The sequence below is a fragment of the Lissotriton vulgaris genome, chromosome 6, assembly GCF_964263255.1.
Source record: "Lissotriton vulgaris chromosome 6, aLisVul1.2, whole genome shotgun sequence".
NCBI lineage: Eukaryota > Metazoa > Chordata > Amphibia > Caudata > Salamandridae > Lissotriton > Lissotriton vulgaris.
The window spans coordinates 566415413-566440442 of NC_141694.1; the positions used below are offsets into that span (position 1 = coordinate 566415413).

A 25030-nucleotide genomic window follows, 5' to 3' on the forward strand; every position below is an offset into this window, starting at 1 on the left:
CTTGCTACCCACTTGGTGGGTGCTTGCCGGGGCCGCAAGTGCTGTCCCGCTTGCCTTCAGTGCCACCTTGGCTCCTCCATGCTCTTTGGGGTCCCTGCCGTGTGGCATTCCAAGGACCACAAATGAGCACCTCCTCTATCCAGCCTCCGGCTGAGTTTTAAATCTCGCTCCTATGGTATCCCTGCCGTTAGGCATCCCAAGGGCCCTGCAGGAGCCTTCCATCTACTCTCTCCATGGCTACTGCCAGGGTTTGCTTCATGCTTCTTCCTGCCGGGAGGCATCCCAAGGACACTGGATGAGCCTTCCATCTACTTCTAGCAAGATCTCTCCTTTCTCAATCCTTCTAGGTTTTTTACTACCTCACCTCAAAACCCTTGCGGCTGCGACGCCCGCCTTTCTGCCTTTCTCTGGGGTGGGTGGGTGGGATTCCTTCTTCTCTTGCCGTCGGAGGGGATTGAATGCTCGAGGGGCCTGCTTGGCCCCATTCTTAATCTCCTCCGTGGTTTGCGGCCTGCTCTCCCTCATTGGGGGAGGCCAAGTTACACCCGGGGCGACCAATCGCAGTCACCCCTTTTTCCCCAGGCCTGTGCCCCGGGGGGAGAGGCTTCCTGCCTCCGGGCGGCGTTTGGCCCGTGCCTCCATTGGGTTCGGCTTTGCCTTCCCCGGCTCAGGCTGCCTGCGAAAGGAACATTTGAGGACTAGACAAAAGTAAAGGCCTTTTCCTTGAAAAGGAGCCAAATAAGCATTGGCAACGCCAACAGGTCGGGGTTTAGTGAGCTAATGGATGCAGCATCAGCATGTTAGAGTGAGACACATGGGATGCATCCAGCCGAGAGGACAGCGAGGTCTACAGTTGTAAAGCAGTCCCTCACGCTGTTCAGAGCAAGACTACTCTCAAACACCCACCAGCGTTAGATAAGCACTGGTCTGGACAAAGACATGGTTGACAGAGCCTCAAGCTCGTGGTTGAAAGAGGCTGGTCGAGGAAAGTCAGTTCTGAAAGGGGAGGATTCAAAGCCATCTCTTGGTGTACTGTCATCTGCAGGTCTGATAGACAGGTATACTGTTGTAACTCAGAGCAAGAAAGGGTACAGTCAGGCAAGAAATCAAGGGAGGTGAGTGAGGATTACACTGCACAAATTAAAGTTTAATCTACTGCAACACTAATTAGTCACCTTGATATATAATGAATGTGTTTAAATAAGATATATCGTTTTATGAAATCTTAAGGGGGTTGGCACCCATAAGTGTGGCACAATATTTTGGATTGCAATTCATATTTTTGGTGGATGAAGAACCTGTTTGAATTATTAGTGGCCTCTGATATCTCTTCCTCGGATAACCCAGCTAAGGCTGAGTATCTTGCTAACTATGCATGGACTAGATTCAGTTAAAGATGGAGTGGAGAGGTTTTCGGCCAAATGACTCAGGGGATAGTTTTGAACTTTTGATTTTGTAGCTGAAAAAATGCCAATTCCTCACAAAAAGAAAGAGGGTGAGCAATACTTTTCACGGGAGCACAGGAAGTCTAGAAACCATTATTATGTGGAAATGTTCCTTAGCTAGGTTAGGTTTTGAGGCAATCCGGTGATTGTAGTATAACGCTGATGGCATGGTACAATGAGGCTCTGCCTTTTTAGATGTGGCCAGGCCTAGAGACAGCTTTACGCGTCACTCATACATGAATGGGCCAGTGGGTCAGCTTTCTACAGCTATTGGCTTTTTTGCTGTTAAGCATTTGGATCAGCCCACTGCACAGCCATTTCGCGTCTGGCTTGTTAACTTGTTGGAGTGATACCATGTTCCCCTTTACGGTAAGTCTCACACCTCAAGGTAGCAACACCAATAAACAAAGCAGTGTGTCTGCAGCCACCAACACTGAGAATGGCACAATGGCTTGCTATGTAAAGCGATAGTGGTAGAGAGAGCGGTGCGGATTTCACATAAAGAGTTTCATATATGATGCTTGGTAGCTCTGGAATAGGAAACAAAATAATCTGGTTAGTTCTCGTGAGACTACGGCTCATAACTAATGGCTTTCAGCCTGCTGGAGTATGTCCTTTGTAATTCATGTATATCAAAGGAGCAAACAGAAAGTGTGATTTTGCTGTTTCTTTTAAATCTGGTGTAAGCTTACTGGCACGTATACTAAAGTACTCACCATTGTTCATTATTTTTGTTATATATCTAGAACACTGAATATTTACGTACATATTGTATTACATTTACATTTTCTATGCAAGCCTTTCAAATATTATGGATAATATTGATGTATATGTTTACATTGGTTTTTTGTGGTTTTTTTTTAGTAGGGCAGAAATTACTCAAAGGTGTTGGGGCACTTTGCAATAGAATTAGAGCATTGCCCAAGGCATACAGATTGCATAGTCCTGAATAACGATCAACACAATGAAACAAGGTTAAGGCTCGAATGGTGGCAAAAATTATCGAGCTTCAGAGGCAAGTCTCTGGGCATGGACAAGTAAGAGAATTACCCCGAAGTTAGAGCAATTTACAGTACAATCAGAGAATTGCAATGCAACATTCACATTACACAGACAAATATAGAGTAACGAAATGAAAACAAGTGCAAATCTACAAAGGCGATTCAGAAAAGGGGGTGGTGATGAACAGAGTGTCTGAATTAAGCAGACCACTCTTACCCAGTCCAAAGATCAGGGCTTGATCCATCACCGTTATTTATCTCACTGCACCATCCCAGCTCAGAACCTGGCTATATGCAAATCAGTCTGTCCCTGGCCCAGTGCATCATGGGAACAGGGCAGACTAAACTACCAAGCCAATTCTTCACCAGATGTGAGTCCCTTGCTCATTGCACCATCAGGATTCAAGCAAACCGGGCCGAAGACGGCTGTAATGCCAGAAACCGGTCCCCGGGAGCTTGTTTCCTTCCCAGTGTAAGAATTGGCTTTTGTAGTTTGGTTTGCCCTGTTCCCATCATGCACTGGGACAGGAACAGACTAATTTGCATACAGCCAGGTTCTGAAACTGGGATGGTGCAGTGAGCTAAAAAACGGTGTTGGATCTAGCCCTGATCTCTTGACTGGGTGAGAGTTTTCTGCTTAATTCAAAGACTCTGTCCCTCACCACCCCTTGTTGTAAATAAATCTACAAAGGCGCCAAATAGTATCACAATCCTAAAGGCAAGGATCAAAGCAGAACATACCACGCTACATGAGTTATTAAGAAGATAAATAATTTTTGTACCTTTCGAATAGAAGGGATTTCAGTTTGGAATTAAAGCTGGCCAGTAACGCAGTGGTACGTAGGCTCAGGGGTAAATAGGTCCAGACTTTTATTGCACTCCCTGAAAAAGACTGGGCCATAACCTCTTCCTTTTTAAAGGTCAGTGGTTCTAGAAGTAGAGCTTTAGTATTCCTAGATGGTCCAGACCTCCCCAAATCTAAACCTTGGCAGTCGGGTAATGTGAAGGACCTTGTGGGTGATGCAAAATGTTTTGTACATCGCTCTGGCTTCAATTGAAAAGTGTTAAATAGTACAGGTGAGATGTGGTCATTCCTTTTTGCCCTAAGATGAAACGTACTACAACACGTAAAAGTGCTTTTCTAAGGAGTGAGATCGGTTTTGATTGTGTTTGCAAGCATTTTTATTTAAGTGGCACGTTTTAATTTTCCCATTTAATTTGCTGATGTCAGTATTACTGCTAGCTCCAGTGTGGAGGATTTGGACCTTTAAGAGGAGCAGGCCAAATTTATGTTAACAATTTGCAATAGGTAATTAGATAGCTACTCAAATAATCACCATGAAGGGCATCTTTCAGCTAAAAATATATATATTGTGCAGTTAATGTTAGCGAATAAAATAGTTTTGCTAATTAAAACAATTACCACATAGTTTTTTGGCAGTGTACATGGCGATTGAAGTTTCATTTTGCACTTAATATTTGCTTTACAAATATATCAAACTGCTTTTTTCAAAGAATATCCGGAAATTTGACATGAACAGCTTATCAATGAATCAATCAAGGATTTATAAAGCATGGCAAATCACCCGTGCGGGTCTCGAGGGGCTTAAGATGCTCACTGCTTTGTGGTGCTCTTTTCATTTGAACAAGGTCTGGAGTCTTTTCTTCAAGTGCCGGAGTGAAGAGGTGGTACTGAGATACAGAGGAAGGTTGTTCCAAGCTTTGGCCTCCAGGCGTGAGATGGGGCATCCTCCACTCTTGCCTCAGCAGATCGGTCTGCAAGGAAGAGAGAGGCAGATCACAGGTGTCTGTTCGGTTGGCAGAGGTCCTGCATTTGTTGATGTATGCTGGTCCTTCGGTGAGCAGAACATTGTATGCATGGCTCAATGTCTCAAACAGTTATCTCTTCTGGATCCAGCGTAAATCCCTTAGGTGGGGTGTGATGTGGGTCCATTTGGGACTATCGAGGATGAGCCTTGCCGCTGAGTTTTGTGTTGTCTGTAGTCTCTTCAGGAGGCATGTTGTTATTTCCATGTAGTGTGTGTTCCCATAGTTCAGCCTGCTAGTGAAGAGGGCCTCCTGGTGTTGACTGAGAGCCACCTGTTTCTACATAGATAGCTTACTAAGATGATGCCATGTTTTCGGGTGTGTCTATGATAGCAGTAAATGGGCAGAGTTCAGCAGGCCACCATACGTCGCTCCATGGTGAGGCGATGTTCCCAAAGAGGAGGTCTTCCTTCTTGTCCATGTTGAGCTTGAACCAGTTGTCCTTCATCCGGTCAGTGACATTCATCATACTTCTGTGGAAGTTGGCATGCAATTCCCCTGTGCTAGGGCTCTTTCTTTTGCTATACCGGTTTGAACTGCTGTCAGAATCCTTTCTGTAGAAGTGAATTTCATTTCTACTTGTGTGTACAAATGTGATTTGTATGCGATTGGTACTTTTTCGCTCTCATTAAAAGTTAAGTGGATGAATCTGATTTGACACGGAATGATGCGGATCACTAAGTTGGGTACGTTTACGCCTGTTTGTAAATGTTTAGTTTCTAACATGTCTGTTTGGAGTGAACGCAAAATTTGTGTGTTTTTGTGTCCAATTTATTGTTTTAAAATCAGGTTTGATTCATTCATAGAGAGGTTTAACCTTTTCTGCGTAGTTTAGAAGGTAAGTTCTTCCAAAAATCAGGAAGCCTAGAATTGACTATGTTTTTCAGCGTTTTTGGAGGTTAGAGCAGCGCACACTTTTCTAAAAAGTTGGCTGCTAGGCTTTTTCCTTCACTTGATAATTCATATCCAAGAAAAAGGACGTTGAGATGGGCAATTCTAGATTGTTTAAAATTGAATTCATACCCTTCAGAGGCGAAGCCCAGTATAATGGTGTTTACCCTGTTCAAGTGCCTATCCAAGTCATCGTCTGTCAGATAGAGATCATCGAGGTATGACAATGCCTCATCATCATAGATTTGTAGTAACTCCGTTACCCTTGCTGAGAATAACCCAGGACTATTCTTGAATCCTTGAGAGAGATGACAGAAGTGACGATGTGTCCCTGTTATTGAGAAAGCGGTCAAATACCTATTTCAGGTGCAATGTTTTGACAAAAAAAACCATTTGATATGTCTAATGTGGTTTTATATTTTTTTCGCACAATGTTCAATAATGCTGTACTGTGTGCATTTTGAACTGCAAATGTTTGGCAACAAGAGTTTAGGTGTCTGTAGTCCCGTATTGTCTGTTATGGAGACAGGAAACAAAGGATTGTTCATTGATGAGGTGCATGTTTCAATCACCCCTTGATATTCAAGTGGATCTGAAATCTCCCTGACCTGTTTTTTAGATTCTTGCTTAACCGGGTACTGCCTTTGGGCAGTTGGTTGATTTTTTTAACTGGATTTTGTGGTGAGGTGAATCCTCATCCCATCCTACATGATTTTTGTATAATGCTGTGGCATGGCCAACTTTCCTGGCATAAGTGTATTTTAAATGTACTGGAAAATGGTTAGAGAAGGCTGGCATAATGATGTATTTGCCGTGTGTGCACTCCCTGACAAATTCTGGTGGCCAGTCTTGTTCAGCCAGAAGTATATCGTAACCCTTTAAAAGTCTCTCCCAAAAGAGTGCTTTCAATTTTCCTGGTAGTCTCCCTCCATCCCGAGTGTCATTTCATATAACCTATGTGGAGAGCTAACCCTGGTGTCTGCAGTTTCAACTTCAATGTCTTCATTCAAGTCCACTGTCTCCAGAAGTCCCTTCAGGTTCTGGCGAGCTATTGTTACTTCTGCTGCGCTGTCCAACATTGTCTGAGCCCATTCTCCTTTCTTGAGTTGGGTCCTCAAGATCCTCGGCATATCTGATTTTTAGACCTGCTACCTTCTTTTTGGTGAATTGAGGTTTTGGTTTACTTTCTGAATGTGTTGATCGTCTTTGGACTTCACGCGTTCTTCTTTGTAGTCTGACTGTCCTCTTCTTTCGGATGTCTATGACGATAAATGAAAGGTACGAGAGGAACATGTATCATTATCTTGATACCAGTCAGGTTTTCTCAAATTACCCCTATTCCTGAGGTTATACCTCTTTTCAGAGGGCTCCTTTTGAGGAGACCTACCTTCAGAATGAGAACGCTTGTCTTTGGAAGTTTGTTTGCTATTCTCCCACTTCTTTTTGGAAGATATAGGAGTGTTTTTAGTAAAGACCTTTTCAGGACTTTCAGACAGTTGTGGTTTTACTGGTTTCCCACCCAAACTATTCCTGCCTAATTCTTCATAGGATTTTTCAGTTATTCCGGCTAGTTCTTGTGGTTGTTCCGTTACATCAAATTCCCTTAATTTTTGGCGGATCACCACTTATGCTGCTTCTCCTTTTTTATTTGATAATATTATTGATGAGACCTGGCTAAAAAATTTCAGTAATTTCATACCCAAATGTAAAGCAGGCTCTGACCCGTATTCGTTTTGAATCTGTTTCAGGACATCAGGTGTTGATGATGCCTGAATGTTACATTAAGCTGGATGATAAGGAAATTGTAGCCCTACCTGATTGTGGTTCACCTTATACCATGGTATGTGATACAAATTGGGAAAAAGATTCTGGTGATGCGCACATTTCCCTTCTTCTACTGGGCATTCGTCCTGTAAGCTATGGAGGTTGCAAGATTGAGGTTTTGGGAAATGCCATCAGGAGGATTATTAATGAACAAGAAAACCATGGGGATGGTGTATGTGCACAGACAAGGTAACAACTTATTAGGCTGGCATCATCAATGGGGTATAGGGATAATGTTGAATCCCAGTGCCTTACAATCGGTCATGACTGTAGCAGTGGAGCAAGAGTACTGTGACATACTATCATGTTTGCCAGGTTTATTCAGTGGTAAATTGAGTCTTCTCATGTTGGAGTCTTTGAAGAAAGATTCTCAGATGAACTGAAGAAGGCATAATTGAGGAGATTGAATCCAAAGAATAGTATTGGTACCTAAAGAAGGGGGTATCCAGATCAGAAGGTTTGCTGACCTTGAGAGATTTGAACCAGCACTTTCGGGTTGATCGCCAACCTCTGGAGGCTCTAAACCATGCTTGGTGTTGCCAGATTGCCTAGTTTAATGGACTTTTCATCTGCTTATAATCAAGCCAAGCTGAATAATGAGTCCAGACACTTAACGTCATTCATCACACCTTTGGGGGCTTAGTGTTTCATTAGGATGCCTTTTGGTTTGGAGGGTGAATCAAGCATACTTTTCTTTCAGGATGGCATCCTAATTTATGGGGAAAATGGTGCACTTGTGGAAGTGTTGAATAGATTGGAAATGGCTGGACACCCGCAAATCTTGAGGAATATGGGAGCCAGGATTGAACCTTCTGATATGAGATGAGAAAGAGTTAGCTAGGTTGGTCTTTCACAGTTTGTTAATGAGGTGTGATGTGAGCTACTTAGTGAGAGTGTTGCTTTGGACCATTCCAACTTAGTGGTGTGATTAGAATGGCACGGTAAGGTAGTACTTCCTTAATCAAAGTGTGGAGAAAGATTTTACTATACTTTTATATGGCCTTGTGTATATTTATTTTACCTTTTCAATGTGACTATGTTTCTATTTGCCCAGTAAAGCTCTTCTTTATGTTATTTATCCCCTCTCACTTTTTGAACCCCACACGTTACTTTTGAAAATGGGTTTATTCCATCTGTAGGGTGAATTTCAAAGTGAAAGTTAAAATGCAAGGGAGAGTATGGAAGCTGAGGAAGGTAATGCTGCACAGCTAGTTTGATTTTTAATGGCAACTGTGCAGGAAGGAGGTACAAGTGAAATCACAGGCTGTGCACATCACTGCAACATTTAGCACTGCTGCAAGGTGTGTGGACAAGTTCAAACCTAAAGCCCAATTCAACTGAAACAAACTTCTAAAATGTAAAGTAGTTTCACACACAGCACTGGGGTGTTGTACCTAACTCGATTCACTTGACTCCATTTCACCTCAGACCAGTGCTTCATGCTTTCTACACTTCATCTCAATAGTAGTCCTCACACTGCGATCCACCCCTCACTCAGAGAGGCAGGGATATAGTTGCTCCATTATATATTTTACATAACTTCTCTTTTCCATAATTCAAAACATCCATGATTGGGTCATATATAGTGCACCACACCATCCAACCAGCTGTGGATCAAGTTGGATGTGTGATGCTGGGGAGAATGCAATGCATATTAAAATACAATTTTGTTCAGGGAAGTAAAATGACTCATTCAAAAGTATTTTTCCTTAAGGAAGTGTCTGATTTAAAAAAAAAAATTGCCCCTTTCATGAACGAGTAAGATTAAAACAGTTCATAAGATCAAGACATGTTTTTCCCTTATATTCTATTTGGCGGAATCCTGTGCACGTTTAGTAACTCAAAACACAAACACACAGTAGCTCCTCCAACAGTAAAGATTGACAAGTGCAGGGGGTAGAAGCTTTGTTTAGAGCCTGTATCATCCCTGAGCAATTTATGTTTTTTTAATGACACTGTCCAACAGACGTCTTGCCTTGGGTTAGCCAAGATCAAGGACATGAACACACCGACCATACCAATACCTGCGAGTAATAGCTCTATACAGCGGGAGGTAGACGTACATAATATTTTGCATCAAAACAGATCAGATCCAGATTGGAACAAAAGGTTGCTCTGGCCTCTAGACATAAATAACTGTCAAGATAGATTCCTTAACAAAACTCAAGGTTTCAAAGTCAATAGGCCAGATCCAAGATATGTTCACAGACAGCATCCTGGGGTAATAACAATATACAGTGTAGGGAAGCTATGCCTTGATTGGCTACAGAGAGCTACACCACAGGATGTAAAATAACACTTACCTTTACTTAAAGATGGCGCAGACATCAGGGAATTCTTGCTAGGCCTAAGAAAACCGTGTCAAAAACATTTCATATATGCCGGTATATATGCTGCATACAACGAAATATGGAAGATTACGCAAGCAGAGACTGCAGATCAAATATGAGAAATTGATCATATTAATTTAGAGAAATCTCTCTCTGTAGTAGACAATGGGTTAACGACTGTCGTCCAGGATATATTTATTGGACAGCATTGTGTCTTCTGCCATAGACATCATGGAACAGGACTTGGTCATGTTGCAACATGGTCAGACTCAACTATTTTCTATCATGCTATTGGGTTGGACGCTCCAAAATTTGAGTTCAGGCTATGTGCCTTGGTGTTTAATCAATACTACATCACTGTTTTCAGAATTCAATCTCACTGATACAGATCAAATTGGCACAAAGGGGAGCAGACTATATGGTGCTGAGCACTGAAACTGTGAAAACGCACTAACCAGTACTCTCCTTTGCCAGGGTATTAATTTACACGGGGCCTGCGATGGTTCCTCTAACAACTTATCCTGTCACCTGCAAGATTCAACAGCTGTAGTGATTGATCCAATTTTTGGACAACTTTCAAATGGAAGTTACCTCATGTTGAACGATCACAGCTGCTGTGGCATGTTGCCAGGTATTCCAGATCTAGTAACTGTGTCATCCAGGGTCACATGCTGTATGCAAGTATTGTTTCCACAAACCAAGACAGCCAGGGAGTCACATTTATGGCCTTCACTGAACATCTCTTCTTTACTAATTGATACTCTAAACAGAATGAAAGTCATTCTTTTGCAAAAAAATGTACCCCTGACCTCGGCCAAAGAAACCTATGATCTAAAAGTCGCAAGGACTTTTGCCAAGATACATGCCTTTTTGAATACAAACTGCCCTATACATTTCTCAGAAATGTTAAGTCTTATCTTAAACATGTCTGATACGAGCGGTATTGTACATGTATTTAAGAACATGTTTTCTGGACTGTTAGCACCTTTTCAAGCAGTCCTCAGAATAATTCCAAACTTCGTGCACTCTGTGTTTGGCGGACTGCCCCTCCTTTTGGGACTCGCTGCAGGGATACTATTTTTGCTCCTACTGCTACAATATTGCAAGCCAAATCACCAGCGACTCCCAGTTCTCCATGGAGACAACTTTACTGGCGATGAAGTGTCATGAGGGCATTGTCCAAATTCTGGGGTTACCTAGTCTACGTGAATTAAATACCACATGGTTTCTGTCTTTCAGACCAATCTGGCAAGATTGCATCTTACCTGTTCTACACTGCCTGCTATGCGGCGAAGAATGAATGCTAGACTATCTGTCTAACACTCCCATCAGTCATGCCAACGGATGTTGATACTTTGCTGGACCCTGTAACGGCCCATGCTCTGTGTTGTCCCCAGCGGCTACCAATTCTAATGACGGCATTCATTGAGATTTCACAGACGCAAAGTGCTGATGCTGCGGTACGAGAGGAAACAGGCGCGTAGGTAACAACCGATTTGAACATTGCTGATGTGACCAATGCTAAAGGCGATGCTTCACATCTATGTGCAGTTAATCTTCTAAACGAGGTACTCCAACTTTCGCCTACAATGATAGACAACTTTTTGTCTACAGACATAGAAGATTTCATGTTTTCGCCAAGCCCTAACACTGACTTTTGATTTTGGCACACAGTGTTCTGAGAGACTTTGAATTCGACCTTCATTTTTTCAAACAAGTAACTAACTTTGGAACTTTCCTATGATTACTTTTTTTCCTCCAAATTTGTAATTTTCATTTTATCGCACAAGTTATCTGCTTATAGTAGAACTATTAATAGAGAACAAGAATTCTTTGAAAACTTCCAAGAGACAATATATGACCTTGTCCACATACAAACAGTTTTATGTAATCTGACATGAAATGGATTCTGCCTTTTTCTTCTGTATTTACGTGCCAGTTCATAAATGTATATTTTCATGATTCATTCAATTTACATTTCAAATGCAAACATATGCTTAGAATGAATACTTGCTTTATTTTTGTACAGCGCCAACGCAATTTTATGCTTACAACTAGTTTGAATACATTATTTACAATGTGTTTGAAACATGCTTTTAGCACTTCGTGTGTAAATACATTTGAGATATGTTATCATGTTTAGAAATTAGTAACGTCGTACATACGAAAGTGGAGTGGGTATTGTGTATCGATTTAAATTCTTTATGAATTTCACGATTCAGGCCCTTATATAGGTACATTTCACATTGCCCTTATAGAGGCATAGAAATCCAGTCCTTATTTAGGCATAGTCCATGCTACCCAAATACAGGCATGGCTACTTACATCCCTTTATCTAAGTCACAACGAGTTCCTGGAAAACCAGACTCTTAAGCCTTTAGGACTTCCCCTTGCCTGGATATTGATTTCTCCAAGAACTCATTTATTATGCATGAACATCTATTCCTTTGGGGTTCATTCATGACGTTCATATGCCCGACTTTTACTCAATACTGGCATTTCTAGACACCTTCAAGGTATAAACATACCTTCACTTGCTATGGCAAGGCACGGTGCGATTGGGCTACCTACTTGCACTACGCAGCTCGCCGCAGCATGTCCCGAAGGAAGTCATCTCCCCAACTGACACACTGACCAGACGCGGTCATCCTCCCTGCAGAGAATCCAGCTCCAGTGTTTCTGACTCCCCTTGCGGGGTGTTAGAGAATCGAGTCCCGGGAAAGATACACCAACCTCTCTCATTCTAAGGTATAGAGCCGCATAGAACCTATAGAAACCTTTGCCAAGTATTGGCTAAACTAAACTATAGCTAAAACAGCACCTACTTCTTCCCTCGTTCTAGTCTTAGGTTAGGCACACTGGGGTAGAATTATTTTAGAAGCACCAGTTGAGTATTTTTGCCTATGTTATCGATGTGTGAATTTTTACATATGTCATAGCAACAACCATGCTATTACAGTATTATTTTATATTACCGTTTACACTGTACGAATTATACTTCGCATTCTTACTATTGTAGCAGTTCATATCTCTTGCATGAGAAAGAAGACTGTTCATAAACCCTTTTTTATTGAAACGCCTGTCTCTCTATTTCTGTGCAACTCTGTAGAAACGAAGCATGCACAATTGACTTAGTGAAACCGTTATCTATTGTTTCCACGATTCTGAAGATATTGTTCCGACTCTAAGGGAAACAAAGTTGTCATGTTTATGCGGTTGTCAGAAACAAATCCCTTCTTGTTCATTCGAGAAAGTTTCTAGTGACCTCTGAGTTAGCTGACACACACAAGTAATTAAGTTTAATGTACTCAATAGAGACATACTGACCTCAGTCCTATGTCAAAACTATAGTGTATATTATTCCAATGTGCAGAGCCTATCAGGGATATAGAAACTACACTACACCAGATTAGAGAATCAGTTAGAAGATCAAATTCACAAGCGCATGCTAGTGTTCGCAGGAAAGCCACGTAATTCTCAAAACTTTCACCTCTTTGTTGAGGCATTGTAAAACATTTGTGGTGTTCTGACACCACATGGACCTTCACCGCAAAGTGTTTTTCTGACATCAATACAGACATCTCAAGCATTTTGTGGTTCTCATTAGGCATTTCCAACAGAGGCTGTGATAAATGTTACAACCTTCTACCCCTAAATTGTACAGCAGAACTGCTAGTTTCCTACCAGAAGAACATCCCCCCCCCCCACAGCTACAAGGTAAGAATCGAAAGGTTTTTTCCACTTCTACCACAGTATAAGTGGTTCGCCTTTATCAGATAAAAATAAAGGCGGTGAAGACATTCTTGCCGTTGCCATCATTGAAGGATATGTTGTGGTTGAAAGCAGTAGAAAGCACAGAAGAAATGTACGATACTAGTATGGATACCAATAAGTGAGTCACTCTTTGTAAATCAATAGTAATGCCAGGAGAACAAAATTCTAACACTTTTAAAGGAAAAGGAGAGTGGTTGTTAGTAAGCACTCCTCCCAATACAGATAAAAAAGTCATCAACTCCACAGGGTACTGGAAAACATTCACTCTGGTAGAGATGCTCCAAGTTCCGTAAGTGAATCGACATCGATCTCGCATCCATTGCACGAGGTATTGAGCATGTAACACGCTATATCTCCCAAAATGTCCCAAATCAGGATGGACGCTACATTGCACATTGGGGTGATGCAACATCACTATGAGTGTGTGCTGCCGGTGTGCCATGTGCTACCCCTTGAGCACAAGAATAAACTGTTCTTGATCCCAGTGGCATAGCAAGAAGGGGCCGGGGAGTGGTCCGCCCCGGGATGCATGAGTTTTGAGGTCAGCATCCTCCCCAGAGCCCCTGCTCTTATCTGCGGACGTCACGGGTAGCCGAAGTTCAATATATGCCACTGCCTGAACCGCTCTCTGCCACCACAGTTGAGCAAAAACCTCAATAGTGCTGTGTGCTGCTCCTGCAGTGCAAACCGGTCTACCTCATGGCAGAGGAGTGAGCGCAGGTTGTAAGGAGCAAGGAAAGTCCGACGGTGCTCACAAGAAATCTCAATTAACCACGCTACTGCGTTCCAATGAGACATACCTTTATAAATGGAAGACCCTTCGGCCAGCAGGGGTTGTTCAACAGCAAGGTGGAGGGTTTCATTCAAATGGTGTACAACGTGGGTTAAGGTGGGTTCAGGTGAAATTGGGGAGGTTTCAAATGCCTGGCTCCTCGTAGCCAGTATTACGTCACTCACAAAAAGGAAGGTCACAATCTGGTATGTGTCTCTTGATGCTTTAATAGTTAGATTCTTCACCCACCAAGATTAGCAACCTCCAGCTTCAGTCCTCCGTACCAACTGTCATCATGGTAGTCCCTTGGAGACAGCATTCCAGGAAGACTTCAGCTCTGAATAGAACAGATGGTAGTTCTACATTCTAAGCACAACACATACATAACATCAGGCTTTTCCTGACAGCAGATTTACAGAACTCTGTAGCAGCTACAGTCATCTCGGAAACCAAACTTGGGAATGTTTATATTGTAGGCTTTTGCACGGCTTAACTAGCAACCATCAGATTAGTCTTCCAGCCACCATAATATATTTTAATGCATACCTACTAACTTCGGACAACAAAAAGACCAAACCCATATCTTCACTTGTGTAATTTGTATATTAGGCTTAGCTATCTCTATTAAGTCAGGCTCTCCTTGTGACCCTCTCCCTATTAGCATTCTGAGGCAACTGGATGACTCTGCTCTGAAGGTCATTTCTGAGACATTAAATGCCTCTATTCATCTGGCAAAAGTTCCAGCGTCCTGGAAGCACGCCATGATTGGCCCTTTGCTGAAGAAGCCTTCTGCTGATCCTGAGGTGTTGGCCAATTATCGCCCCATCTCCCTGCTGCCTGCTTTCTCTAAAATTTTGGAGAAACATTCACGGTGTACTTACCACATTTGCGGAGAATAACAACCTGCTCGACTTCTCCCAGTCAGGTTTCAGGGCTGGTCATTCCACAGAGTCCGCCCTCCTGGGAGTCACCGAGAAGATCAGGGGGCTCTTGGACGATGGGCAAACGGTTGCACTTGTCCTGCTCGATCTAGGTGCAGCCTTCGACACCATCTCACACGACAGACTGCTTACCAGACTGAGTGAGGATGGTGTCGGAGGGGCAGCGCTGGATTGGATTGAATCCTATTTGTGCAACCGGACGTTTCAGATCTCGTCTTCACAGGCCCAGTCAGACACCTTTTTTTCGCCCCACGGCGTGCCTCAGGGCTCAATCTTGAGTCCGCTATTTTTTAATCTGTATCTCCGCCCTCTCGCTGATCTAGCGGAGCGAGTTGGTCTAGAACTAATGACCTATGCGGATGATTCGCAGATTATCTTTTCTCTCACCAATTCGGATCCTTCATCCCCCTCTGTGCTGAAACTAGGTCTTCATGAAGTCTTCAGCTGGATGTCAACAAACCAGCTGAAGCTCAATGGGGAGAAGACGGAGATCCTTCTCTTAGGTAAAAACAGAGACCTTTGGCAGGATACTCACTGGCCGCCATCCCTGGGCGTTTCTCCTATTCCAGCTACCCATGTCAGAAACTTAGGGGTGCACATCGATGACACACTATCGATGAAACAGCAGGTCAACAAAGTGGCTGGTACTTGCTTTACTATCCTCAAATGGCTGCGGAAGATTATCTGGATGTTGCCTCTTGATACCCAGAAGACCGTAGTCAATGCCCTTATTACATCACGGCTTGACTACGGTAACATCCTTTACCTGGGTTCTAACTTAGCCGTGATCAGGCGGCTTCAGCTTGTCCAGAACTCCGCAGCCAGGTTGCTGTGTAAAATCCCCAGGACAGCGAGGATTTCTAAGCACCTTAAGGACCTGCATTGGCTCAGGGTGGAGAACCGGGTTCGGTTCAAAGCCCTGAGCTATATGTTTAAAATAAAGGCAGGAACCGCACCAAAGTATCTGGAAAAATTAGTTAGGCCCTATTCTCCTGCACGTAATCTCTGTTCTTCAAATGCAGCAAATTTTGTGGTACCCAGATTTAATCTGGCCAGAATGGGAGGGAGATCCTTTTCCTATCTGGGACCGGTCCTCTGGAACTCCCTTCCCCCAGCTTTACGAAAGGAGGAAAACTTTGCCAGCTTTAAGAAAAGCGTTAAAACCTGGCTCTTCAATAAATAATTGTGGTCTCTGGCCGTTTTGCTTTCTGTGCTGTTGGATTCTTAGTCCTGGCGCCGGGAAACCCTTTGTGGGTATCTGCGCGCATTACAAATGCAAAAAATAAATAAATAAATAAATTTGCATGATAAAAGATTAGACTCAATTAATGTACATAAAAATGCTCACTAGAGTAATCGGTTGAAGTACAAAACCATCCTCATTCTAACACACTGTCATAGCTATGTCCTATTATACCAACTGCACCCATTTGCAAAGTAACTGCCATTTCCTTATAAGTATATTGTGAACAAACAGTTTCCTAACAATGCTAGCTACGTTATCTGTTCTGCAAAGAGTTCCATCGCCTCGGCCTAGGGTCTTTGTGCACAATACAAAAACAATTAAGGGAAAGCGAGGAGAATAACAAAAGAGGTTGATGATGGAGGATGTGTGATCACACACAGGCTTCAACATGGTATACAGAGGTCACATACCCCGCAAACATAGCTTAGACAGCTAAGAAGAGGATCATGGAAGCATTTGGCCTTCACAGATACATAAGCTCACTTTGACCTCCAAATGTTCTAAGCCCATAGTATCCTGTACGTCTGGCCCTAGGAGAGAGGAATATCATGGAACTGTTGACCTGAAAACTAATAACACCAGAACCCAAAGTTCTAGAGATACTTCCAAGCAACAAACCTTCCCATTTATTTCAGTCACTACAGTAAGAGCCCCACTGTTACAAACATTTCCCACGGAAGACGCACAACTTGCTTGTCAGAAATTGGACATTGTGATACCCATAGTTATGGGCTTGGATACTTCTAGATGCATCAGTCATTGCCTTTTGAAAAAAAGAGGATGGATCCTGGTGGTGTGTAAGGACATCACGTCACATTGTTGTGCATGTACAACAGTAGAGGGATATATAATAAAGCAAAATACAATCTTGGGTGTCTTTGTTTTGCTAAAGCCATTGTGTTTGGTGGCCAGCTCACCCTTAAGGCCCCATAGCCTCTAGTTCCCTACCTTAGACATCCTACAGGGGTGTGTGTTTGGATGCCAAAGTCACTGGCGACCCCAAAAAGGTTTGGTGTTTGGGTGAGACACTGAGCTAGCTAGAAATTGGACCGACATTCTCTGGTGGTATAAATGGACTCAGTCCCTACATTCTGAAGCTATGTCATCCTAATAGTCAGTCCTATCTTTTTTAGTGGAAACCATATAACAGGAGGAATATAGCATCTCAATGCAGCTGGAATGTTAAAATGCAGTGCACCCAAGAGAGGGGTGATGTTCATCACACTTTATGGCATAAGCATGTTCAACTGTATTATTGATATGTTACGTGAAAAAGTGGACAAAACATTACACTGCAGGACAGAAGTGTGGAGTTTGCAGCCAAGATAAACAAACACTAAGGGAAATTTAAATGCTGAAGCTAAGTATTGTCCGGGTCTCGCAGGCACAGCATATGCCCTCCTAGAAGAGGGTTGCAGCAGCACATCCCCGAATGCGACATCCTGTCGGATGACAATGCGCTATGCAACCAAGTTCTTTACAACTCGATAAAATAATTTGTTGGATGGAAGAAATTTTGAGCTGGCTATTACCTAGAGCCTAATAAATATGAAAAAAACGGTTAAGCTGTAAATATAAAGAGCTACAGCCTTAAAAGAGAAAATGGATAGATATACCTGGGAAAACGATTTTCTCACTATCTTACCTTATACACTTACATGTACTAGAAATTTAAAATGTAGAAAAAAATATCATCTCTTTTCCATGTCTAGAGAAAACTGCTTTGGAAAAAATTATATTTGAAAAAATGCAGTCGACTCCCACCTCTACCCAAGCAACACCAGACAGAAGCAAGACCTACATCTGACGCTCTTTTAAGTCTCATCTAGAAACTACCTTAGAAGTCAGTTTATCGAAGAACGATTGCCTTTAATGCCTTTAAATGTATACATATAGTAGTTTTGGAGTCTGCCCTTCCCTCTTGATTTATGGCTTTTTTCTATATATCATTTACCTTCTTCCTAAACAATGGTATTCCTCTCGCCCTATTCTGAGTGTTCCTTTTCAGAATCATTTTGTCTTTTCTATGTTCTTTTCTGATGAACCTGTGTCCTTCCACAGAGTTATTTATTCTTTTTCTTTTAGTACGCCATGGAAATGTATGTTTATTATTGCTCCCCCTCTGTGCTTCTTCCCCTTAATGTCGCCCTCACTCTGTCTTGTTCTCTCCACCACCCACAGTTAGTCCACTGCTTTCCCCCACCTCTCCCCATTCAACATTACTTTTTTTTAATGGTCACTTTTATTCATGTTTTATTACCAGTTCTCACAAACCATGTATCAATCACTTCGGAGTGCAGTGGTTAATAAAGTGTCATATTAGGACCATTAATGATCGGAACTTATCAGAACTACGACTAAATACTCAACACAGATCGTAGTTTATTTGGGTATGGAGCCTTCTCTAAAAATAATTCTTACAACACTTTCGCGTCACAAATTTCTATACACATCACAACAAGTTCCACTGTTATTGTTCACTATTTCCTTAGAAAAGCCCACTCATCTCACTGTTTCCGTATGCAATAGACATATAGGGTTGAATGCGAACTAAAATATCTTTAAAACTAGATCCAACATCTAAATACATACCCATTGCCAGATTTCTTCCCTTCTAACGTATTTAAATGCTGTTCAAGGGTCTCCATTAGACTACTTGGTGCCTGAAATTGAAAAAGGAAATACAAGGTGTGTTCACATTTAGTTAGTCTGTTCGCAAGAAAGCCTGTAATTTAAATTAATCTCAAAAAGCACAAAATGTTTCTTCCTATTTGCAATATTTATCAGTGTGAAGGAGGTACATGCTCATGCTATATAAGTCAAGTCTAAATCAGCCAAGTTAAAGTTTTGCAATTCCATGCTTGAAAGGCTGAAGTTAGAAAAGCAAAGCAACCTTTCTACACGCAGAAGATTCTAATAACGCAAACACGTTATGCATTTGCAACCTGCACATAAACATCAATGTCAAAATTAATTTCAAAACCGAGTGGTAACTAAGCAGAGGCAACACATACCACATTTGCACGGGTTAGGTCGAAAAGTTGTAAGTCCCACCCTATTCCCCATGAAAAAACTCTTTGGGTGTAACCCACACCTTCCACATCACTTACACCAGTCTGGTTAAGATGAACCAAAATGTTGTTCATCAGCCCAACCCACTGAAAACCTTTAATGGTAAAACTCACATCCAAAGACCAACGGTTGCATTCAAGAGGACAACATATTAAACAAGGATTTGCAATGCAATAGGTCTTGCATTTAAGAGAGTTTGAGCTATTGACATTGTAAATGACAATGCCTTTTATTTATGTTTTGTTTTTAAAACAGATAAATAAAAGGCATTGTCATTTATAATGCCAATAGCTTACACTCTTGCAAATTTGAGACCTATTGCATTGCAAATGCGTTCAGGGCCCATGCTATAAAAGTTTTTTTTAAAGCATTAGGAGCAGGTTGCCCTGCCTGCAAAAGCAGGAAGGACAAAGCTATTTGAGAAAATAGTGCTTGGAGACTGTACTTAAAGCCTACTGAGTAAAAACACACGTAATAGCTGCTGTCGCCATAGGAGGTTACAAAATGAAACGGGGGTCACTACAGGGCACACGGCAAGATGGACGCACTGCTGTGAGGCTCTGTCTAAACTATCTGCCCAATATCTGCTGCATCCATTGATCCTAACACCTGCTATCTGATGAGGTGACCTTCTTCTCGATTGCTGAGCCCATACATGAGCCCATACATGATATTTGCGGACCTGCAGGTTCCCTTTTGCTGGCCGAATGAACCAAGTTCGCTCAGACACTGGGCCGCGGAAAATGGCAGGCGCCAGACTGCGGTAGGCCTCTCTGTTGCATGAGGTCTTCACGTGCCGTTTCCTGCACAGCTCCCCTTGCGCATCTGGGGGCTGAGACCTGCGGTGGCTACTGCTTTCGCTGCTGTGCAGCTGGAACCTGACGTCGATGAGACGGTGAGCTGCTCACCATGTCTGCTGCCTGAGGAGGGTGAGTCCGCCGGTGTGCTGTAGTGAGCGGCAGTGCCCGGGAGAAAACCTTGGAGGCTGGAGAGATCCTCCCAGAGGGTGCCGGAGCGACCATCGGAATCCCTGCGCGCCCGTCGGCGCTGGTGGCGGTGACTGGGCTCGGGGCCAGGCAGAAGCCTGGGCCACGGAGGCACGGTCGGGCCTTGTGTCAGGTCATGTCCTGCGAGCCGCGGCTGGTGTGGGGCATCCCGCACTGGGCCTTGCTTAGGTGCGGTGACCGGGGAGGGAGCCATTGATGTGCCTGCTGTGAAACGGCCGATTGGAGTCCCCTGGTATTTACCTTTGGTGGCGGAGTGGATCTCTAGTAAGGTCAATCAATCAATCACAGCATTTGTAAAGCGCGCTACTCACCCGGGAGGGTCTCAAGGCGCTGGGGGAAGAGGGGTAAGTTACTGCTCGAACAGCCAGGTCTTGAGCTTCTTCCTGAAGTCGCATGTATATTGCGGCCCTCCGCGTCTCCTCAGCATAATAATGGACCTAGGCCGCAAGTCCTCGGCCTAGATTAGGTGGGCATCGGTCCTAGTGGCAGAGGTTGCTGCGTGGGAGCTCTTTGCTATCTGGCTTCCGGAGTGGCGCTTATTGACTGTACCTTGATGACCTGGGGCACGCCGTCTCTCCCCTGCTCTACTATATATAATACTTGGCCTACTTAAACAGATCTTTCAGAAGGTATTTGTGTAGCTAGGGCCTCTACTGGGGAAAAGTCTCTCCAATTGCCCACCACCTTGCACCTATACGCCCTGAGGTCTGCTGGGGCGACAGACACTAACCATTTAGAGCTATAGTGGGACTGTTGGCTTACAATGTGCATCACACTCTCCTTTGGCTTTAATCCCATCAACTTTTCTATACTGCATTGGTGGTGTTTACTCAACAACTATAGGGAGGACTGACAAATCCCAGCCGCGCCTCACCTTTGAATCGCGTAGGGCCCCTAAGACCCCACAAAAGGCCGCTTCGGATTGTGAGTCTGATGCCCATGCAGACGGCCCCCCCGCTCCACCCCCCCAACGCCTAAACCCACGTTGTTGGTTATGCAATGCACTCTGCAGTCTATTGAGGGTACGATGGCTGTGGTGAAACATCGACTAGACCATATGTCCTCTCAACTTGAGAAGCAAAACGCGTGGTGGGGGAGGTGGAACATAGGGTTTCGGCGACTGAAGATGGCTTGAGCAGGGTCACATATAAAACTCTAAATATGGAGAAAGTTTTAGCTCTTATCCAAGCAAAGAATGAGGACTTAGAAGTGAGGTCCCGGCGCAATAATCTCTGCATTACTGGGTTGCCATAGTCGACAAATGTGGGCAAGATGGAGACTTATATTGAGCGTCTCTGACATCTTTGGTACAGAGCAATTATCCAGCATGTTTATAGTGGATCTCACTGCTCCTTAGCTACTCGGCCAGTCCCGGGGGCCCCTCCTCGCCCTGTAATTGCCAGAGTCTTGAACTATAGGGATCGGGACACTATACTGCGGCTGGCTAGAGAGAAAGGTACTATTGTCCATCAGGGCAACACATTGGCCTTCTTCCCTGACTTTGCAGTTGCCGTCCAGGGGGCTAGGTGAGAATTTGGCACTGTGAAACAGTTTCGGCGAAATGAGGGGGTCCCCTGCATCATGTTATATCCGGCCCGACTTCGTTTAGGAGCTGACAATGACAGCAAGATTTTTTCCTCGCCGAAGGCTGAAATGGAACACGCCAAACACCTGAAACATAGGAAACGAGACTCTACTGCTGCACCTGAGGAAGAAGAGTAGCAAGACATTATGCTATCTGCTTAGAGCTTAATGGCTCCTTTGTCTTTTGCTTCCTGTTTGAGATGCTTTCTCTTTATTGTCCAATTGGTACTGTGCTCACTGCCTGCATACACCTACGGCGATTCTCTCGTATAACGTTTATGCTCAACATAATTGTTGTCTTCTACCTAGCTCTGCAGCCTCTTTGCCCTTATATCGGATAAGCCGCTCTATTACTAATTTTTAGCTGTGCGAGCTCTTTATACAGGTTCTACCTATTCTGTACAACTCTCTAAGTCCTCTGTATTGACATATCTTTTAGTGTTTGCATCACTTGGGTCACTGCAAGTTCTGCTCCAGTTTGGTGTTTGAATATGGATATTGTATGCATTGATCGTATATTGTTTCTGCTCGTTCTACTCTGTGGGAGGCTTGCGTCTCTGTGTCTCCCGCAACTGGGTGTACCCTGAATTTGTTTTGTTGTTTTTGGGTGGTTGGGGGGTTGGGTAGGGTACTGGGATGGCTTTGGCCTGTTTGGTTTGATGAAGAATGTTTTCTGAACTTTTCTGGACATCCAGTATGTGAGTATGCTATTATCTACTGCATGCTATCATTCAGTTCAAAATGTCTTTTCAGGTATCTCTTTGTTCTGACCTTCCATAATGAGTAACGTCATCAAATTTCTCACTTGGAATGTATGTGGCCTTAACACGCCTAAAAAGATTAGGAGGATGTTTGCGTATCTGGATTGTATGGGAGTGCATATTGCCCTTCTGCAGGAAACTCCCTTGACCAAAGACTCAGCTAATAGAATCGGTATGCGCTGGGCGAGAGTGAAGGCGCCATCCTCCTATTCATCCTATGCTTGGGGTGTGTTAATCCTAGTGAAAAGGGAGTGACTTTCACAGCAATTAGAACTGAAACGGATGAATGTAGCCGGATTGTGATAATCCATGGCCGACTGGGTGGTGAGAGTGTATTGCTTGTGAGTATTTACAGGCCGAATGTGGATGACCCCTCGTTTTACTCTGAAGTATGGCGCAGAATATCAATGTTTCCACCAGCGGCAATCATTTGGGGAGGGGGTTTCAATCTGTGTTTAAACATCACCATAAATAGGCATGGCAGCAGTGAGGCCTGGACATGTTATTAGGACTATTAGACATGGGTCACCTACACGATGTGTGGTGTCAACGCCACCCCTCTGATCGGGAGAGCACATATGCCTCCTTGGTGCTTGGCTCTTGGTCCTCCATTGATTTCTGGCTTGTCTCAGAGGTAGTCTGTACCGACGGTAATGGTATCGCATGAGGCTCGCACTTTGTCAGGCCACTCTCCGCTGCTCCTTGCGTTACAGCTCCCAGCGTATCAATCGCTGCCTTTTGCGTGGCGGCTTCAACCCTCGGAACTTAAAGACCCGGTATTTAGGCAATCTATAGCCGAGATGATCAGAAATTATTTTAGAGAAAATGAAGGCCCAGTGGACAGTGCAGGACTGCTCTGGGAAGCATTCAAAGTCACCGTAAGGGGTGCTTGCACTGGGGGCACAGTCTGGAGTTCTGCAGGACATCAGGAGTAGATTAAAGAAATTGGCATCAGACATCTCCAATTTGGAACGCGACTTTGAGATAGATCCTACCACTGCCAAATTAGCTGAAATACGAGAGCTGGTTACAGTACACAATGAGACTGTTGACCAGGAACTGCTGCATTGCTCCCGCGTAGAATTGCTAGATACTATGGCGAGGGAGGCCGTCCTAGCCGTTCCCTTGCTCAAAAACTCGCAGAACCATGAAGCCAGGAAGCTATCATTGAACTTCTTGATAACAATGGCGAGCCCCGACACTCACTCAACTGAGGACTTTTGCGAGATTGTTTTGCATTTTTGTATGCTTCTAGGAAATCCCCCATCGAACGAGGAGATACATGAATATCTCTATGACGTGGCGCTTGGGTGGCTATCAAACGCTCATCAGGAATATCTTGTGCAGCCATTCGATGAGGAGGATGTTAAGGAGGCCATCCCCATCGCACGAGGAGATACATGAATATCTCGATGACGTGGCGCTTGGGTGGCTATCAAACGCTCATCAGGAATATCTTGTGCAGTCATTCGATGAGGAGGATGTTAAGGAGGCCATAATGTCCCTACCAACTTGCAAGGCTGCGGGGCCAGATGGTTTGCCAAGTGAATTCTACAAAGCATACGCAGCGGACCTGGCTCCTCTGCTATTAGCTGTCTATGCAAAGGCGTATGAAACGAGGACTCTTCCACCCTCCTTCCGGGAGGCACTCCTTGTCACATTACTAAAACCAGATAAACCTTCAAATACGTGCGGGTCATATAGTCCTCTCTCGATCATCAACATCGACGCGAAGATTTTAGTGAAAATTTTCGCCATCCGGCTGCAGCTCTTGGTACCCCTACTGGTACTGCCGGATCAATCTGGGTTTGTTACGAACGCTCCACAACTCATAACCTACACACGCGGTTCTCCACTGTGCACTATTTTGAATCTGATTTCCAAGCTGTTGCTGTGCTGCTTGATGCAGCAAAAGCCTTTGATTCTCTGCAATGGTCTTATATGTTCACTGTACTAAGCTGGATGGGCTTTATCCCTTTTTTGTGCAATGGCTTAGAGTACTCTACAGTGAACTGGTTGCCCATGTTTGAGTTAACTGCTGGGTGTTGTACTTGTTTCCTATCGAGAGAGGTACGCGGCAGGGATGTCCTCCGTCGCCCAAGCTTTTCTCCCTGGCCCTGGAGCCTCTGGCATGTAAGCTACGCCAGGAACACCCGGCTGCTGCCCTACGGTTCCGGCAACGTTCACTGATTGTCTCCCTATATGCAGATGACATGTTGCTTTATGTCCGCGAGCCCGTTGTGCATCTGTCTCCGCTACTCCGGGAGTATGTTCAGTTTAAGAGGTTTTCGGCCCTTTGGATCAATTGGTCCAAATCAGTAGTCTTTCCCCTTACTGCGCTTACCAAAGAAGTGGAACTTGACTTCCCTTTGTCTTGAACCTCTGACCCCGTGAAATACCTGGGTGTGTGGATACACCGGGATCCTGCTGTAGTGGTTTCTGAGAATTATGGTCGTACGATTACACGCATCTTTGAGCAAGTTGTGAGGTGGTCACACCTACCCCTTTTATTGGCAGATAGGATAGCAGTTGTTAAAATGGTCTTGCTGATAAAC

The 25030-nt window shown here is 43.8% G+C and overlaps 1 protein-coding gene across 11 annotated transcripts in view; it reads right to left on the reverse strand.

The window, feature by feature from the left end:
• Window positions 1-25030, reverse strand: part of SNAP91 (synaptosome associated protein 91) — a 742345-nt gene that overhangs the window by 348320 nt on the left and 368995 nt on the right. For all 11 annotated transcript variants that reach the window (XM_086926569.1, XM_086926565.1, XM_086926568.1 and 8 more), the window contains exon 10: window positions 18644-18714. In XM_086926569.1, the coding sequence (XP_086782695.1) occupies window positions 18644-18714 (71 nt within the window). The remainder of the gene's footprint in view (window positions 1-18643; window positions 18715-25030) is intronic.